Source organism: Diabrotica undecimpunctata, chromosome 8 (genome assembly GCF_040954645.1).
Source record: "Diabrotica undecimpunctata isolate CICGRU chromosome 8, icDiaUnde3, whole genome shotgun sequence".
NCBI classification, from domain to species: domain Eukaryota; kingdom Metazoa; phylum Arthropoda; class Insecta; order Coleoptera; family Chrysomelidae; genus Diabrotica; species Diabrotica undecimpunctata.
In genome coordinates, this window is record NC_092810.1 from 108107002 (window position 1) to 108127749 (window position 20748).

The window sequence follows — 20748 nt, forward strand, 5'->3', positions numbered from 1 at the left end:
AAGTGATCAAAACTAATTTCATTTGATGTCAAAAACATTTTTCCTAGTATTTCTCCTACATAAACTTTTGTTCTAGTAAAAGACCTTTTAGACCATAATATTACAAATCCAATCATTATGTCTAAAATTTTAAATCTTCTTAAAATTTGCATAATTTGGGTAATCCTCTAAGCCTTCTCTATCAGATATTTTTATAAAGCATCTAGAAACAAAGATTTCGAAACATCCCATATTCAAACAGTTTCTGTATTGGTGGAGATACGTAGACGATGTACTGGTATGTTTTATAGGAACTAACAGACAACTTGACCAATTCTTATCGTATATAAATTCACTCCATAGTCATATTAAATTCATAATAAAAACAAAACAGGATCAATCCATAAATTTTCTAGATTTAAAAATTATCAGTTTTAAAAACAAACATGAGTTCTCCGTATTTTATAAACCTACCCATACTGACACAACTATACACAATTCATCATCCCATCCTACACAACATAAATTGGCTGCCTACCATAGCGTATTACATAGATTAATAGAAATTCAGAAAAAACTTAGAACTGAATATCATTAAGCAAATAGCAGTAAACAATGGGTACAACGAACACATAAATAAATTTTTAAATCAAAAACTACATAAGACAGCCCTGAAATTAGTATTTCCACCACCAAAAAAAAACTCAGTACCTTCTGCTCGATTACATATACAGACAAGATATCTAGACAAACTATTAAAACTATCAAAACTAGCCAAATACATAAAAAAAGAAATAACACCTTTTAGAACAAACAACAACTTAACATATTAAGAACACCAAGAGCCAAAAGAAAAATCAATTACACAGCGGTGTATACAAACTTAAATGTGGCGACTGCCCAAAAACTTACATCAGTCAAACTGATAGAACTTTTATCAAACGTATAGCAGAACATAAAAGGGCTTTCAATAATAGAAAAACAGACTCTACGTACGCACTTCACCTTCTAGACCATAATCATTCTTTTAATGACGAATTTCAAATTCTTTACATTAAAATAAAGGCCTTTATTAGAATCTATGGAAATCAACCAATTAAAAAATACAGATTTAATTCTGAATGACCAATAGAAATAAAGAGTTCCCCCCTCAACTTATTCAGTTTAAAGACTATAAAGTGTAAACATATACCAAACATAGATCTCTTGAGAAAGACACTAGCTGAAACAGCTGTAGTGATAATAATTTAAAAAAAAAATTTGAAATTTTGAAAACAAAAGTTTTTAGTGTTTTATTGTTAGATTACTAGCATATGTTGTGATATGTGATTTGATATCACCAAACTTTTCACCAATGTGTCATATTAGTAAGGGATGATACATTGACAACAAAAATAAAACTTGAATATATCAGCTTGGAAATATGTTGATGACGTTGTCTCCATTTGGCCTCATGAAACAGAAGCATTGAATTAATTCCTAATGGACATTAACAATGATGACGAATCAATTAAATTCACCGTGGAAAAAGACAACAATAATTCACTTTCATTTCTGGATGTGCTAATTGCAAAAGAGAATACATAATATGCAACTAAAGTTTACAGAAAACCAACTCACAACAATAGATATTTAACTTACCATTCAAATCATACCATATTTAAAGGGTTTATCACATTAAGAGTTTACAGAAAACCAACTCACACCACCAGATTTTTAACTTACCATTCAAATCATACTATATCAGAAAAATTAAAAACCATGGAAAATAAAAAGCTAAATCATACCAATATCATAACAATATTTAAAACAAGCATAAACTCAAAACAAACCCCACGCAAAAGAAATAAAAGAACTGCATCTATAAAATACCCTGTAAATGCAACAATTTCTATGTAGGAGAAACCGCAAGAGCACTAAGTGTCAGATCACTAAAGATAAACGAACATGAAATATACATCATCAAAAACAGGGACTTGGACAAATCACAGATATGCAAACATGACTGGTACGATGAACATAGATACATTAATAATAATCATAAAAAAAATCAAAGAAAATTCCCCATTCTGCTTAATTAAGAAAAATGTGTAATAAACCCATTAGAAGAATGTAGGAGTCTTTGTTTGCCAATATTGAAAGACAAAGCCAACCACAAGAATGTACCAACAAACCAACCACATACATAATACATAATGCAACCCACATACACAATATACGAACAATCTAGCATCCACAAACACCCATACAACATACTAATAATCCAGAACACTTAGATTAATCATAATTAAAAATTCCATAGGGCGAAACTCCACCCTTATATATTTTTAGCCAAAGCATGAACACTGCGGTCAAGGGGTCAATTTTCAATTTTATCAAATTAAAAACATAACCATGTCAACAACTTTGACGGTTACACACTCTTTTTAACAAAATTCTTAAATAATCTTTTTGAGAAGATTTCCGGAATGGAAATAGCCTTCGTTAGGAGTGGTACCAGTTGTAAATGGTACCGTCTTTTTTTTTGACACTTCACTCACCCATCGCTTATTTATTCTTAATAAGACTATTTGAATTTTCGGAAACCGTCCATGCTAGGTAAAACGTTTTGCGAAAGGATTTCTCCTTGACTATTATCAAAAAACCAAAATTTAAAATAAATTTCAATAAAATCTACAATAACAATTTATTTATTTAATGTTAAGAAAAGGCTAGAAGTAAGATAATATCAATAGTTGATATTTACGTTATGATGCCGATATTTTAAGTTATATATTTATTTATATATCACTCTGTATTACATTATAGAAATAAATTTTTGAAACCCCATTAAAAATATTTCATATTGGGCTTTGACATTCAAATAAGTCGCCAATTTATACGTTTTGTTTAGTTTTAGATAATATCCTAAAAAACCATCGTTTATGACGATTATATATATATATATATATATATATATATATATATATATATATATATATATATATATATATATATATATATATAGATTTCTACCCTTTATAATTTAATATTTCTTGTTTATCAATTAAATTCTTAATTATTTCAATTGATTTGTTTAGATGATAGTACTTCTTTATCTTTTTCAAATTAATTATTTTGACTTGTTTACTATGATTGATATTTATTATATGACAAAGGGGGTCCAAAAGACCACTAAATCTAAAATAAAACATAACTACAAAAAGGAATACTGTACAAAGATAAAGTATTTATGGTAAAAAAAGAAAACTGTCTAAATTATATACGATGTATTTATGATACATGCTGATGAGTTGAGTCGCTTAATAATCGATATGATCATGGAACGAAGTCATAGTCAATAAATTTACTGACACTAACTAAACAGTTCGAAGATACGGTGCTTCAATTGAACATTGGCGTTTTTAACAGATACAACTAAACGAGAATTATATCGCAGTAAAACATCAACCGTAAATAAATTGGAGGCCTTTGAAATGTGGATCTACCGGAGAATACTCAAAATTTCATGGATATCGCATACCTCAAACGAAGAATTGCTGCATAGAATAGGCAAGGAAAGAGAACTTTTTAACACAGTAAAAGTTAGAAAAACATCATACCTAGGCCACATACTGAGAAATAATAAGTACCAATATGCCCAACTTATAGTAAAAGGAAAAATCGAGGGAAAGAGAGGCCTAGGAAGGAAAAGACTATTGTGGCTCAGAAACATCCGACAATGGACAGGGCTAAATTTTGAACAGCTAATAAGAACAGCTGAAGATCGAGAAGAGTTGAAGAGAAAATTGTAGTAGCCAACCTCCATTGAGGAAAGAGCACTTTAAGAAGAAGAATATCGCAGTGTATTTTGGGGTCAGATAAAGATATCGCCAACTCGTAAAGCACAGCGTAGAATCAGAAAAGCTAAACTTACTTCGGAAGCGACGCCTTAGCAATAAATAATTTCAATATTCAGTAGCGTTGCAATTGCGAACCACTTTTGTTTGTGTTTAAAATATTTGAATAATTTTAAACCACCAAACATAAAAATTATTAAAGGTATCCGACAAAGGTTGAGAATACTACGAGAGATCACGCAGAAACAGAAGTATGGAAAAAAAACAATATGTGGGATCAAAGAAATCAGTGGACCAAAAAAAATCTGGAAAATAGCAAATAATTAATTAATAAATAAAAGAAAGACAATAGCAGTCCCTAAAAAACTAAGTTTAGACAACATCAATTAAGATTAAAATCGATGTTATTAAAGGAAGATTTCTATCAAAATACTAAGAAGATAAGAAAGAGCTCATGTTTACAGCTATTTGAGGGTTCCTGGTAGCTAGTGGTCTATTAGGTAACATTCTTATCTTTTAGTTTTTAATTTATTATTAAGAGCAGTGTCTGATAATTTTATAGTGTAATGCAGAAATAGTGCAAATTCATAGAATTACATTTTAATAGGTTGAATATGACAATAGAGAGCGATCTGAAATTTAATTTATTTTGACAGTACACCAAGTAAGGAGATCAACAATTAAGTGAAAACTTAATTCTAAAACTAGTTTAATAGATTAGAATATCATGTATATCTAAATTCTCTATTTAATCCTTACAACTCACTTTGCAAAAAAGTTGTGCAGATTAAAGATAATTGAAATCGACAATAAAAACAATTTTTGACATATAAATAGATAAGAATATCCTTATTCGATGTAGAGAGCATGTGTAACAACTTGTCTTTCGCTTTAATTCTGTTTTAGAGCACACACCGTTGCATGCCTTCTTTTGTCTCTATAATAGATGTATATGAGGCACATTGTAGAAAAAGAGGTACAATGTAATCGCTGCATAACCCGTTTACGATTGAAAAAATTGACCGTATCGTATTAGATGACATGAGTAAAAGTGCATGAGGTAATAAGATATCTCAAACGATATTATAAACAAATTTTAACTAAAAAATTAGGTAACAAAATATATTCCAGTGCATTTTGGACTAATCTAGGTTTACTTTTATAGTCCCAAAACTAATAATAGTTTAAACAGAGGTTCTTAGTTCTTAAAGAAGGCAAACCGGTTGTGTTCTAAGGAAAAGTTGGTAAACGGTATGGTAAATTGAATACAAGAGATAAAATAAATGGCAAATATTATGCCAATTCAGCGAAACAATAGCGACAATATCTAAGAGAAGCGATCTCATTTATTAGAAAGGAAATTGAGATTTCTTCAGAATATGGACTTAGTCCATAAATCTGCGATTGCAATGGTTTGTTCAATAATTGGTTATTGAGCTAACTCTATTACACTATTCCCTGGATTTATCGTTCAAGAGCAATTATCATCAGTTTTCAAATATGAGAAAAAGACATTGAGGGTACTAAATACAAGGGATTTATTAACTTACCGAGACATTATTAGTTTAGAATGTCATTGGAATAAATATGATGAAAAAAATGCAGTTTACGTTAAAAAAAAAAGATTTAATATACTACGTAGTTATTGACTTTTCTCGTATAATAAATGTCTTTTGTAGTTTAACTATCTTAATAAACATCTAAATCAATATAAGTTTTTACCAATTTTTTTATTTTTCTTTTTAAACTTACCTTTTCAATGCCAAATTTACAAAAAAATTATTTTCCTTTTAAAGCCAGTTAATCTGGTTCTTTTTTTTTTTTTTATTTTATCACTATTTTATGTTCGTGAAAAATTCTATATTATAAACGTCATACAATATTCTTAAATGATTTAAAAATTGTTAAAAAGAAAACAACATTACACAAAGAACTCCGGTCTTTTCTTATGTAAAACTGGTCTTAGTTAAATTGGCTGAAACTTTTTCAGAGAGGTAGCTTATGCCGATCAAAAGTTTTCAATTTACCAAGACCCAGAATTCAATTGTTTCTGAGTTACAGAATTTCAAAGTGTTAGTATCTAGACAATTTAAGTAATATATATTTGAACATACAAGTAAATAATTGCGACCAACTTTAGGGGGTGATTTTATATGAAAAACATACTGACAGTTCGTTTTCCAAAATATGGGGTATTGAAATTTTTCTTACAAACTGACGATGCTCAGAGGCCGTTGGTAGAGGCATGCAAATGAAAGTTAATCGGATTTAAGAGGTAGTTATTGCACACTTTTTGACATACAATTATTAACTATTTAGATTCATCATTGGCGCTCATATGATTAATGGTTTAAATTTAAAAAAATAGTACACTATAGAGATATTTCAAATCAAAAATCATTTATGAATTCCTGGTTCTTTTTGTGACAAACAATCTCTTTTGCCGTTTTTATATGAGAGGCCGTTTTTACGCAAAAAAATTACATTTTTATTTTTAAAAAAATAAAACAACGCGTATTTTGAATTTATTTAATACATTGTCTAGTAGACTAATGTGAACATTTATGAGTTATTTTATTTAGCTATATTACATTCTTCACTATTAAGATTTTTTTCCACTGTAACATTATTGTTAGTGATTAATTGTAAAAGAGCAGGCATCTAAGTAATTACACACATTATTGCTAAAATTTAGAATTGGTTAAAGATTTAAAGTTTGTTTAGCAGAAAATGGTTGACTTCAATTAGTGCGGTTTTAAATATTATTAAATTTATCTGACTTGGCGCATTGTAAAGACCTTGTACCTCAGGTAAACCATTGTTACTTGAAACCGGACCTTTTATACTATTATCGGTTAACAAAGGATGTTTATATTCGGTACTAATTGAAGTCAACCATTTACTGCTAAACAAACTTTATTTAGTACCTTTCATCGGAGTGGCCACATGGAGCATCATAGACGTGAGATGGTATTTGATAACTGGCCCTCAGAAGAAACCCAACTCTCACTTATGGCTCCCGGATAACTACATCGGCCTGCAGGCTAAACTAAGTGTGGGTAGCTAGATATAGTAAAATCATCGAACGACCATCAGTATAAATGGTTGCCTTTAAATCTAAGATGATTTAACATCATTCTTTTGAATGTGGAAGAGTGGTCTGAAGTTAAGACACTGTAGCCCTTGAGGGAAGAAATCAACTCTAAAGTCGAAAGAACCAATAGGATCAACATCATCATCATCATCAATCAGCCAATCCCGTCCACTGCTGGACATAGGCCTCCCTCAGTTATTTCCAGTGTTCTCTACACTGGGCCGCTTGTAGCCAGTTTCCCGCTACTCTTTTTATGTCGTCGGTCCATCTAGTCGGTGGTCGTCCTCGGCTTCTTTTATAATTTCTGGGCCTCCATTCCATAATTCGTCTTGTCCATCGTCCATCTTGGGATCAACATCAAATTGCAGAAAACAAGAAGAAACTACCGCATTAAAGACTATCACCGCTATGTTAAGAAAATCACTCATCATGGCAAGTAAAAATAACAATGGTTCTTCCGCTAGTACCAGCGCTTCTTCAATGAAGCAGTGGTGCAAAGAATCTACGGACTTACTCTAATGAAAAAATGGATAAAAATTGGAAAACGGAATATTCTAAGCTTACAAAGAGCAGAAAAGGTCCACAAAATTTTGAAACTTGAGCGAATTGATGAAAAATCATCCATTGGCAGAAAAATAGGTATGGAAAAAAGTTTCTAGGTAATAGGGGATTTACACACGTTGAATATGAAACAGTCAAAGTTGAAGTTGTTTAAAATAGTTGTAAATACAGTGAAGCTGCTTACATTCAATATGTCCACAATTTTTCGGGTACTTGCTTCAGGTAACTCCCCAATTAAAAAGAGAACTGCCTTTAACAGTCGTCTGTTTCCTAAATGTACCATTTTAGTGCAAACGTTGGTGAAGACAAGCAGTTCCGTGATAATGTACCCTACACCCGATATACAACTTAGCATACAATCGTCGGGCTTGTCAACCATTTCCGTTACTTCGAACATAGACAAAGCTTTAGCTAAAATAAAATAACTAATAATAATGTTGACACTAGCCTACTAAACATTGTATTAAAGAAATTAAAAATACGCATTAAGATGTTTTATTTTTTTGTATAAAAACGGGGTCTCATATGAAAAAAAAAAAGACAAGACAAATTTTTACTACAAATTGAACTAGAAATTTATGGTTCATCCCAAACCCTTCTTTCAGTGCGTCATAGTTGATCGAATTCTCTCTAACACATTAGGCCAGAAGTGACAGAAAAAAACGTGAGTCTGTGATTATTATACATAGAACTTAGAAAATTATTTATCGTAAAGCTAATTCTACTTACGGATGTATAATTGGTTGGAGTTTAGAATACGCTAAATAGATATCGAATCAATGATGCGCATGAATATAATTTGACGCAGAAGGTCTCGATCTTGACAGTATTTTCACAACGTCAACTGATAAAATAATTGTCATTCCAGGTTAGTATTATCAGACATTTTACAATGAAAATTTAATTTTGTATTTATTGTCATAAAAATATTTTAAATATGCCGAGATATATCGAGAAAGAACAAAGACTCATATTAAAATTATCAAATTATTTTCAATTAGAAAAAGAGGGATTACGATCCTACAACTGTCAAATTTAACTAAAATGACATGCAATAATTCTCGACATTCTTAAAATCCTATATTATGTCAAAATTAGTGACGCACTGAAAGAAGGGTTTGGGACAGACTGTAACAATGCTTTTAATTGGAAATATCCCTGTAGAGTACAATTTTTTTCTTAAAAAAAAATGAGACCATTACCCGTATGCACGCCAATGTTAAATATAAATTCTTGATTATACGTCAAAAATACGCAATAACTACCTCTTAAAACCCATCAAATTTCATTTAGTATCCTAACCGATTTCAGATCAATAAATAAATCATCAGTTTGTAAAAAAAAATCAACACCTCGTATTGTTTATATAGCAAACTGTCATTATTTTTTCATGCAGAATTACTCCCCAAAAGTTTGTTGCACTTATTTACTAACATCCTGTATATAATTCAAATATATATTATTTAGATGGCCAAAAACCGACAGTTTAAAGCTTTATAACTTAGAAACAATTGACTTCTGGGTCTTGAGACAATGAAAACTTAATTAACATCTCCAAAGCTACATCTCTGCACAGTTTCAGCCAATTTAACTGAAAACGCTTTTATATAAGAAAAGTCTCAGGATCCTTTTCTCTATAAAAATATTTAAATAGCAGTAGAAAAACAGAAGTGAAAAAAAAAACAATACTAAAAATTACTAAACATGATCGGCCAAAACAAAAAACTTAAATATAGAGTAATCACATTTATGAACTTAAAAAATGAAATGAATTTTACAGAATAATAAAAAGGATAACGAAAGGATTAATGGCACCTCTTAAGAAAGACACAACGTGGAGACGAGGTTTACAAATACCTTAATTTTAAAAATAGACGAACATCCTAATGATGAATGAATCCTCTTGACTATTATAGACGATATTGCGCAAGCTAGGTAGTGTGGAAAGTACATTAGTCTTGGCTTAGCAAGCCTCAGCGGAAATGTTCATGGGATACACAGGTTTTCAATAAACACTTATAAGAAAAACTGAAAAATTATGTTTTTAAAATATTTAATATCAATGGCCTATGGAGCTGTTCGTTATAAAAAGTTTAAGACTAAAATTAAAGAAAAATATATAGAAATAATTGATATTCATTATTAAATAATTAATTTTTAAAAAGACGGACGAAAAGGAATTGCAATTACAATACAATAAAATGGATAACTTAGGAGTGTTAAAGAAAAAAAAATGACAGAATAATAAATATAAATTATACTTCTTATTGTTTATTTTATTCCTTATTCCTCTTAGTTTTTCTTTCTACAAAATCTTTGAAAAAAACACCTTTATTGTTTTACTGTCTCTGTACATGGTGTCCCAAATTGGTATGTTTTGCAGGATATACCGGAAACTAGAGGAGGTAGAAATAAAGTAGGTAAGGTGTCATGACTTTTTTTTTTTCGTTAAAGTAATGATTTGCCAAACAAATCATCAATAGCTTATTAGCCTTATTAGCGAGATTCAGGGCGATTATTGAAAAATGTCGAAAATGACAGGGTTATAATATCTTCTTTATTAGAATAAATTTTAAAAAACTTTAATGAAACTTTTGATAGATATATTATGGCAGGTTTCAGTGGTGTACAAACATTTTTTTACAGAGTCTCACTAAAGAGATATAATACCTATTTATTTTTTTATATGGGACACTATATATTTTAATATTTTTCGTTTACATTTTTTATTCGCTTATACCTAATATGACATATTTTATGTCGTTAGAGTTAGAGCTACTTTGCAAATAAATTGTTTATTTGGCATTACGTTAAAGAAACAAAACACTTTTAAAGTACCATTTTATTATGCGAATAATAATCCTTCACAGTTTTATTTACCAAAAATAAGATCAATCAACTTATATAAGAAAAAAGAGGAATAACAACCAGAAATAATTTTCCAAAAATAGAAAAATTATTATAAATGTTCAAAATGCCCCTCGTTTTGTTATAATTATAATTAATACCTTTTTATTATAGATCTTACACAATTAAGTAGGTATATGGACTGTCTTTATTTTACTAAATGCTTGATGAATGGTTCATAATAATTCTTCCTCAGTGTTAAAGTCAATTTTATAAATATTGTTTTTGAAAAATACCCCAATAAAAAATCAGTAGAAATTAATTCTGAAGAACGAACACCATAAGTTTCAATTCAGCGTTTATGAAATTTTTTATTTAAATAAGTTTCAACGAATTCGGTATTATAAGCCGATGTTTCATCTGGTTAAAACCAAAATGTATTCCTCTCAACCAAACATTTAATTTCGTTTCTAAGATACCTATATATCCGGCAGCAGTTAGTTTATCATCAAATAGACAATAAAATAATTTATTGACAAAATAACTAAAGTTAAAATCGAATCTCTGTTACCTTCTGATACTCTGAATTGAGGATTTGCGTCATTCCAATAAAATTTATTGTATCAGTTAAATATTTCTGCACAGGATAGGCGAGCTTTATCGCTAAATATTACCATTAAATAAAAATTTGGATTTTCAATACATTATTCTAGTCGCCATTCTGCAAATTGTATATGTCACAAATAATCGTTTGAGTAGGTATAGATTTTATCGGACGATGCCGGACGTTTGTACGATAAGGCCTAAATTTAAAATTCTCCCAGCCGTTGTTTTTGGAATACCTATTTATTTTTCAATTTGGCGTTAACTCAAACTTTTAAACATTATGTTGTCTGGTTGCTGCTTTCTGAATATCTTTGAAAATGTAATTCAGATATAGTTATAACATTCTTTTGGCTTTTAATATTATGCCAAATGCATACCGTATTTTTCAAAATTCGAGATGTAACAATATGTGGTTTTAGATAAAAAAAAGGGAAGATAATTATATATATAGTTATATATGATAAAAAATTAAAATAGGAAGTAGGTGTTCTATTTCGTGAAAATTTTATTTATAAAATATGGAAGTATTTACTTTACTTTCACGTCAGGTAGGTGCTGATGTTATTTTTGCTAAATAAAACTGCCAAGGTATACTCATAATAAAATGTTGGAATGTGTTACTGAGTGTTTTGTTTCTAAGTGTTTTTAACGTTATGCCAAATAAACAATTTATTTGCAGAGTAGCTCCAATGACTGAACATATATATATATATATATATATATATATATATATATATATATATATATATATATATATATATATATATATATATATATATATATGTATATATATTACGTCCAATTAGATAAAAGAGAATGTATTAAAATATATAGGGTGTCCCATATAAAAAACATAAGTTGGTATTATATCTCCTTAAGTGAGATCCCCTAAAAAAATTGATTGTACGCCACTAAACCCTTCCGTAATATATCTATCAAAAGTTTTAATAGAGTTTTTTTTTATTTTTCTAAATATTGGAGATATATAAACTTTTCTTTTTCGACATTTTTCAATAATTGCCCTATATCTCGGGGAGCTATTGATAATTTTATTGAGCAATCGTTACTTTAACGAAAAAAGAAGTCACAACGTGACGTATTTCCTCTAGTTTTTGCTATTTCCTGCAAAACATATGAATTTGGTACACCCTGTACACTAATAACTAATAACAACAAATAAGAAAAACAAAATATTATAAAAAATAATGAAACTAACCAACATAAAACTTAAATGAGATTAATATGTTCTGCCGGTTTTTCCATAACTACCATTGAATATTGTTTTAATATTTGCGCTGGATATTGTGTAGGTAACTATCCTTCTTTACTATAAAAACTGATACAAGAAGATTTTTTCCTTAAAAATTAACACCAATTGAAATTTATCTGGTTTATTACACAGTGGCTACGTTCAGGAAAGGCATCAGGACCATACAAATGGTTGGCCTGGCAAGTATGTATTATCTCTCAATCTAATTGTTGTTCGTCTTCGTCAACACTATGTTCACACTATATCACATTCACAATTAGTGTCGTAAGAAACTTACACTTAACGTAACAGCTTCCAGAGAAATTTTATTTATACAATTAACACTTGCTGTATGTCTAAATGTTACAATTAGGTATTGTCACGCTACTACTAGAATATGACAGTAAATCGCGGTTTTTAGTTTTGTTTATGGTTCAGTAGTCAGATAAATGTTATGTAAGTGTATACAAGGCCTAAAACACAGATTTTTGGAATAAAAAAATGTTCTTTAAAATAAACGCTTGAAGTAAAGCAGACTATGGAAAAATAATTTCGTTCTTTCATGATGCTAAGAATAACATGGTTTCCATTTGTTTTTTATAATATATTTAGTTTCTAACTATTTAAAAAATATACGAATAGAACTATCCATATCTTGTTATATTTACCATTCTGCTATATATATTTTGAACATTGCCTTTATCACAAAAAACTAGCAAAGAAGAGGTGAGGATATTTCTGTTCATTATATCGATGAGTGGTACATATTTCAGCTAGGATGCATTCTAAATGAATTAAATCGAAATAAACCTAATACAATATCTTTCTTTGTACCTTACTTTAAAGTTATCCAGCTAAAAAAATTGTGGAAAAATCGAGAAAAATTATAGAACGAACAATCGACGTAATGTTTTAAGATGTTATTCTGAATATATAAATGATATCATTCTACGACGAGTAAGTACAATTGTTTAAAATGGAATTTCTTATTGAAATATGCCTCTAAAATTAGTAAAACAAATTTCCAGTTCATAATAAAAACTTGTTAAAATAGAAGATAAAATAATTTTTTGGAAAATTTCTTTTGAGAAATCGGAAAACTCTTTAAAGTTTCTTAAAATGTAATATAAAAAATTTAAAGGTAGGTATCTTAAGAAACCATGTCGCATTTTTTTTTATTTTTTATAAAAATATTGCAGGACAGTCTAGTTTTGCTCTAAAAATTCAAAAATTATTAAAATTAAAAAATATTTTGTTATACAGGGTGATTTTTTTGAAATTCTAATTAGACGTTTTAGCGAAACTTGTCATAACTAATATCTGTAAATTTAGGCTATGGGGTTTTTGGGTATGTACAATTAGTCTAAAATATTTAGGGCCTTCTACCACTTCCGGTTAAACCGGAAGATGGCTAAAACTTTCTTATTTTAAATATAACGCCCTGTATTATTAAGGATTTTGATACAATAGTTCCTAAAAAGTTTTTGAATATAATATTATGCTGTCTAATATTTGACAACCTGTATCTTTATAAATAAGAAAATGGCAAACATTATTTTTAGTAAAACTTTTAAATATTACCCACTTTAATAAAACGTTAACGTTTTGTAGATAAAACAATACTTATATACAATCTGATTCTATTCGCAAACCAAAAAGTTTCTCAACTTTCTTAAATGGACCACCCTATATATTGCGACGTTATCAGAAAGAGCTTTAATTGTTTGAATAACTTTGCTAGTAGAGAGACTAATGTGTATTGTCTGGGTACGGTTAATTGTCCATTGTCTCCATATTTGAATTTCCTGATCTGTTTACTTTACAATATTTTCGTTTTATTCAACACGCAGATTTTTGTTGTTAGGTATCGCCACATCAATTAGTGTTGTTTGTCTCGTTCACTTATTAACCACTATGAGATCCGGCCTATCACGTGCCAAAGTTTGGTTTGTGAGCACAGTGTGGTCTCAGTATAGCTTGTAGTTGTCATTCTCAGGCATACTCTCAGAAACGTATTACTAATATAAGAGATGGTTGGTTTGGAGAAGTCCCAGTTTGTTAGCTAGCTCTGGATGAATGATCTTTTCTACTGAGTTATGTCGTTCCTTATATTCAGTTGTAGAAAATGCCTGGCAGCACGCTAAGGTATTTGATTGTTCCTTGGGCTTGACATCGATATCACCATTTGCGTTTTGGAATTGAGGATCTTTGACGATATATTTCAGGTAATTTTTGGTTGATATAATTTGACCTTGAATTTCAATAAAGAAACTTTCTATTTCAGGAAATATCTTTCCTGAACAGTCTTAGCTAACTTCGTTGGAATATCACCCATTTAGAGGTTTACCAATCCAAGTGGCCATTTTTTCATCCTTAGAAAGTTGGTTTATGGTTCTGGTTCCCTCAGTTTAAGCGGTGTTGTGTCATCTACTGCACAAATCGCGCGATATAAAGTAGATGTCTCAGCTTGCTTCCAAAAATAAGTTCTGAAATTAGCAATCTGATTTTCTAAGTGCCCACCTATATACATAAATCCGCTTTCTCTTAAATACCGCCGTAATGGCGTTTTTTCACTAGGAGGATAATGTTTTTATGCCTTTATATTATTATGGTATTCGTATTTTTCGCTAAAGATTTTCTATATCCGTTTTGGTCCACCCAACAGTACCAAATGAATAGCTAAGCGTGAAATGTGCGTAGGTCTAAATAATTCAGGCGGAATGCCTAAAAAACAAGTTTAAGTCAACTTCCGATATAACCGGCTGTAAATATTTTGGAGTAATTGGGCATATATCCAAATACCCCATATTCGAAAACGTCTAACTAGCACTCACCAAAGAATCATCCTATATAAATTACTGATTTTTTCAAATATAGAAGAGCAAACAAGCTTTTAAATCTTGGACTTACCTAATTATACAAGGTGTTTCACGATGAGCTTACACTACTTCATTGCTTAATTCTAACGGAGCCATATAACTTTATAAAAGTGTCAATAACCACTAATAATGACAATTATGACATATTCATACACGGCCTCCTAAAATAAAACAATAAACTTACCTTAAACATTAAACAAATATCTCCAAAAATATCAACTTTAGAGATAGGGAATCCTAATACTGTTTTAGAGAGAAATAATTTTTATTTTCATTAAGATTATAACATATAGAGCGTTTTATTTAAAATTATTGACTTATTGTGGTATGAATTTTAAAGAATTGGCGTAATATTTGTGAACATTCTGTATTTAATAACTCGATTTTGATGTAAATTCCTAAAAAATAACGTTACCTACTCTTTGTGTGCAAAATGTTTGTACATGGATGAGATATTTACTTTGAAAATTTTGAAACAAAATTTTTGAAAAAAGATAAATAACTCAAAAAATATTAAGTTTTGTCCTATGGCACTTTTTAAAAACTTGATCTAGAATACCATTATTATATATATCTATACCATATCTATAAACCATTTATTATAAATGTCGTGTAAATAATTTCCGATGTAGAGATAGTGTAAGCTTGTCGTGAAAGCTTGTATTTTTTAAATGTTTAAAAGTGGGTTTGAAAGCTTTTTTTATTTCTAAACGTAAAACGTCGGCGATTTATATATAAACTGATATTTTATGTATCAAAGTTTTGAAAGTTTTTGAATATTCCGGAAAGAGCTGGACTGCCAAATTATTATGCTATTGCATTTGAGATGACTGTTTATTTTGTTTACCATTAAAATTTCTAGAGAAATTGGCAATTTACCATCAGCAAATGTCTTCACGTATTTCTATAGCAAGTTTGAGCTTTTAGGCATTGGAGAAAATTTTTAAGTAATTCCATAAGTGTAAAGTACCAAATTTTTAGAAACTCCAAAGAGCTTTAAAAGAGAATTTACCATACGTAAAGTGAGTACCATTTTACCATGTTCATTTTTTGCGAGTTTTCACTTTTAGAGATTGAATACGATTTTTTAGTAATTTCGCAAACATATTTTGAAAGCACAATAATTTTTAAACGCGAACAATTTTACATCTCTTCCTTTCTGTCATAAGTATGATAGTTATAGAAATATGTATGACAAAGTTTTAAAACTTTACAAGATTGTGATGCGGATTTTTTAGTAGTAAAAATACCAAATTTATAATAGATATTTGGAAAAAAAAATTATCCTAAATTGTGTCATTCCCTTTTTAGAAATTGGTAAAGTCAATTTTATTAAATGATAATATAAATAGCAAATCGCATATATAAAAGATAAAGTTATATTGGGTGTTTTAATTCAGCCGACAAAGCTGTACCCCACAGGTTTTCTTTAATTGACAAATAGTCAGTAGCTCCCATCGCGCCATATAGTGCTAAAATCGCACATACTGTGCTATACCGAATACTTATGTATTTAATTCGTCTTTCAGAAACCATGTATTAATTTACTCTTTAACAGTTAACGTACAATCAACAAATCGCTACACATTATTCACAAAAAAAATTACCCACAGAGATTAATGTTGCCACACGCATGATTGTTTGTCATTGGTCAAATTTTACAAAAGGTATTAAACTATTCTATAAATCTTTGTTTTAGACCTTTGCAGAAAACATCTTCCTGATTACTGAACTAATCTTACTGTAGGCAAAGTAAAGGATAAATATTATGATATCGTATGTGGAAGTATACAGTTTTTTTCAATGCATTTTTAATACTAAATAAATAAAATGATTACGTAGTCATTAAAAACATATTTTAATTTGTATAATATTCCAAGTTTTAGTAAATTTTATGTAAACAGTTTTATTATTGATGAACCAAAAATAATTAAATGAAATGTTGATTTGACACTGATGTATATTAATTATACTCAGTTTGTTTCTCTTATTAAAGCAATTTTGACGTGAATATAAATAGTGTTGGAGTGTTACAAAATGGAAAATGTTACAAAAACAAACAATTAAAAGCTTTTGTTTGGTGTAGCAATACAATATTTTCTTCTATTTTATGTCCATTTTAAAACTGTTGTCGGTCAACTATTATTTTCTGACGTTAATCTCTACTATAACGTTTTTTATCTTAGTCTACTGAATGGAGCAGTCTGTCAAGATATTAACTTATGCATCATCAGTGCCTTTTACGTCTCATAGTGCACTTGTCTTGAGTTATTATCTATATTATCTATGTGCAGGGATCTATATTATATATATTGTCTCTTTGATTAGATCACTGAAAGAATACAGTTTTCCATACAATTTTCTCAACTATTTTCTTTTTAAAAAATCCCTTATAAAAGCTATAATAATATAAAAGAACACTTTTGGGCTCCATCAGAAAATTACTATTCCATCATCAGTGCTTTTACCTAAAATAAGTATTACCACCTAAATTAAACCCAACGTAAAGGTTAAAGCTACGGTTAGAGCAAATGTGGTGTCATACTTACTAGGTATAAATCAATAATGTCACTAAATATACAAGTAAAAACCCTTTAAAAGTTAGCTTAAAATTACATTTTTGTTAATAATCTTGTAGGATGTTTCGGTTTTAAACTGAATTTACTTCACGGCAACGCAAGACCCCCAAACTGGGGTTGCTGGCCCTAAGGCGTCTCTATAAGGACGTGTAGGTAGCAACTGATCGAAATGGCGTTTTAGGACGGATGCCTGGACAAAGCAGTCAATGTTACCGGAAGTATTTGTCTAAATTAAATATGTTAAAATGTTAATTACTTGTAACAGTAGCAAACATCAACATGTTAGGGTTAAATTGTAATCTACCCTGAAGGTTTGTTGGAAACATTGTGGATAAGTTATGTTATAGATGGGTTGAAGTTAGAGACAGACATCATTAATCGATGGTGAGTCAGATATGTGATTGATTGAATCAGATATATGTATTAATGGTTGCCTACCTTTAAAACATTTCTCTTACTTTATCCCATCTGTACAATTTTTCTAACAAACATTTAGGGTAGATTACACTTTAATCCCAATATATCGATATGTGCTACTGTTACAAGTAATTAAAATTTTAACATACTTTTCAATTATACACATTGTTGGCTATAGTCACATTTAGACACATACTTCCGGTTACATTGACTGCTTTGTTCACGTATTGGCCCTAAAACGTAATTTTGATCAGTTGCTGTTTACAGGTGCTCATAGAAACTCGCCTCAGGGCCAGCAACAGCAGTTTGGGAGTATTGCGGTACCATGAGGTAAATTCCATTTAAAACATAAAAATCCTATAAGAATCCTATAGCATTAGTAGTCTTTTTAACCCAGTCTGGTTTAAAAAAGGTCGAAACATTTTTCGTAGATATCTGAAGCTTTTAAGACATAGGTGGGGGTTACTAGATGACGAATAGATGAAAAAGTACTCGTATTTTTACCTTGCGTTTTTTTTAACAATAAATTATGGTCACAATTTGATTTTTTGTCTATGAGTTTTTTTCCTTATATTTTACATAAACAATATTTGTATCACTTTTTTATATCAAGAATATCTTTATTTTCTCGTTTTTAAATTAAAATTGATAAATAATTTACGGAGATATTTGCAAAAAAGCAGTTTTTTTGCACTAATTTATAAATTTTATTTATTTTTTTATTAACAAAATAAAATATTATTAATACATTTGAACATCGATAATTACCGTGTTTTAAATGTGTGCGAAATTTACCCCCAAACGGTTAAATAGTTTAAAAGTTATTTAATTTATTTATCCCTGAGGCTACATAAATATTTAAACTATTGAACTTGCTCTATTACTGATGCTAGACACATTTAGCAAATTTCATAGGATTCTTTAAGACTTAAACTATCTTAGAAGTTAAATGGATATTGCGTTTTCGTCGAAATTATTTACAAAATAAACGTTTGAAAAAGTGGTATGTGTTTTACTTATAAAAAATTGTAATAACTTCTATATTTTTCAAGCTATAGATTTGTACGTACAATCATTGGATAGCTGGTAAAAAAACTCACATTATAAAAAAATACCTTTTATGACCAATAGGAGCGAAGTTAGGGACAATTTTTTAAAAAATCATATCTACATTGTTTATTAACATTAAGAAGTAAAATTTTCACAAGTTTTGAATAAGAATCTAAATTTTATATTGAAACTTATAGCTATAAAATTCATCCAATTTTTGGAAACTTACATCCCTTCGAAACGTAGGTACTTTCGAAAGATCGACATAGGAAAGTGGAGGGCATAACTGTTTTAGCTCCGTTTTTTTTTCGATATCGGAACTTCAAATTAAAACACGTAGGAAAAATTTACATTATCTCGGCTTTCATTGCAGCTAAAAGGCTCTTTTTTATCTGGGGTAGCTCGTCGAAATATAAATAACTACATAGTTTTCACTGGCCGGGAAATATGGGAAACCTCGGAAAAATTGAGTCCATTTAAAATTCACCGTAAAAACTTGCTTTTATTTAATTTGGCTAGAACAGTATGTCGCAGTATTAATAATACTAGACTCCAGCCAAACTAAAAAAAAAGTAAGTCTTTTACGGTGAATTTCAAATGGACTCAATTTTTCCGAGGTTTCCCCCATATTTCCCGGCCAGTGAAAACTATGTAGTTATTTATATTTCGACGAGCTACCCCAGATTAAAAAAAAGAGGCTTTTAGCTGCAATGGAAGTCGAGATAATGTAAATTTTTCCTACGTGTGTCAATTTGAAGTAACGATCTCGAAAAAAAAAAACGAAACTGAAACAGTTATCCCCTCCACTTTCCTATGTCGATCTTTCAAAAGTACCTTCGTTCCGAAGGGCTGTAAGTTTCGAAAAATTGGATGAATTTTATAGGTATAAGTTTGAATATAAAATTTAAATTTTCATTCAAAATTTGTGTAAATTATACTTCTTAATGTTTATAAACAATGGAGATATGACTTTTTAAAAAATAGTTCCTAACTTCGTTCCTATTGGTCATAGGTTTTTTTTTTAATTTGAGTTTTTTTACCAGCTATCCAATGGTTGTACGTACAAGTTTGTAGCTTAAAAAATATAGAAGTTATTACAATTGTTTATAAATAAAAAACATACCCCTTTTTCAAACGTTTATTTTGTAAATAATTTCGATGAAAACGCAATATGCATTTAACTTTTGAGATAGTTTAAGTCTTACAGAATCCTATGAAATTTGCTAAGTGTATCTAGAATCATTAATAGAGCAAGTTTAATAGTTTAAATATTTAGCCCCAGGGAAAAATAAATTAAATTAAATAAAATAAATTAAACTTTTAAACAATTTGACCGATCGAGGGAAATTTCGCACAAATTTAAAATACGGTAATTCCTCAATGTTCAACTTTATTAATAAAGTTTTATTTTGTTATTAAAAAAATTAATAAAATTTATAAATTAGTGCAAAAATGCTTTCTTGCAAGTATCTCAGTAAATTATTAATCAATTTTAATTAAAAAAACGGGAAAATATAGATAGTATTGATATAAAAAATGATATAAATATTGTTTTTGTAAAATATAAGAGAAAAAACTTAAAGAAAAAAAATCAAATTGTGACCATAAATTATTTTTAAAAAAAACGGTAGGTTAAAATACGAGTAAT

The 20748-nt window shown here is 29.3% G+C and overlaps 1 protein-coding gene across 2 annotated transcripts in view; it reads left to right on the forward strand.

Moving 5' to 3' along the window:
• Positions 1-20748, forward strand: part of slo (calcium-activated potassium channel slo) — a 535662-nt gene that overhangs the window by 371487 nt on the left and 143427 nt on the right. The window contains exon 16 of one of the 2 annotated variants that reach the window (XM_072540708.1): positions 12329-12379. The exons of the other annotated variant lie outside the window; for it this stretch is intronic. Coding sequence (XP_072396809.1) covers positions 12329-12379 — 51 coding nt within the window. The remainder of the gene's footprint in view (positions 1-12328; positions 12380-20748) is intronic. 2 annotated transcript variants of the gene reach the window in all.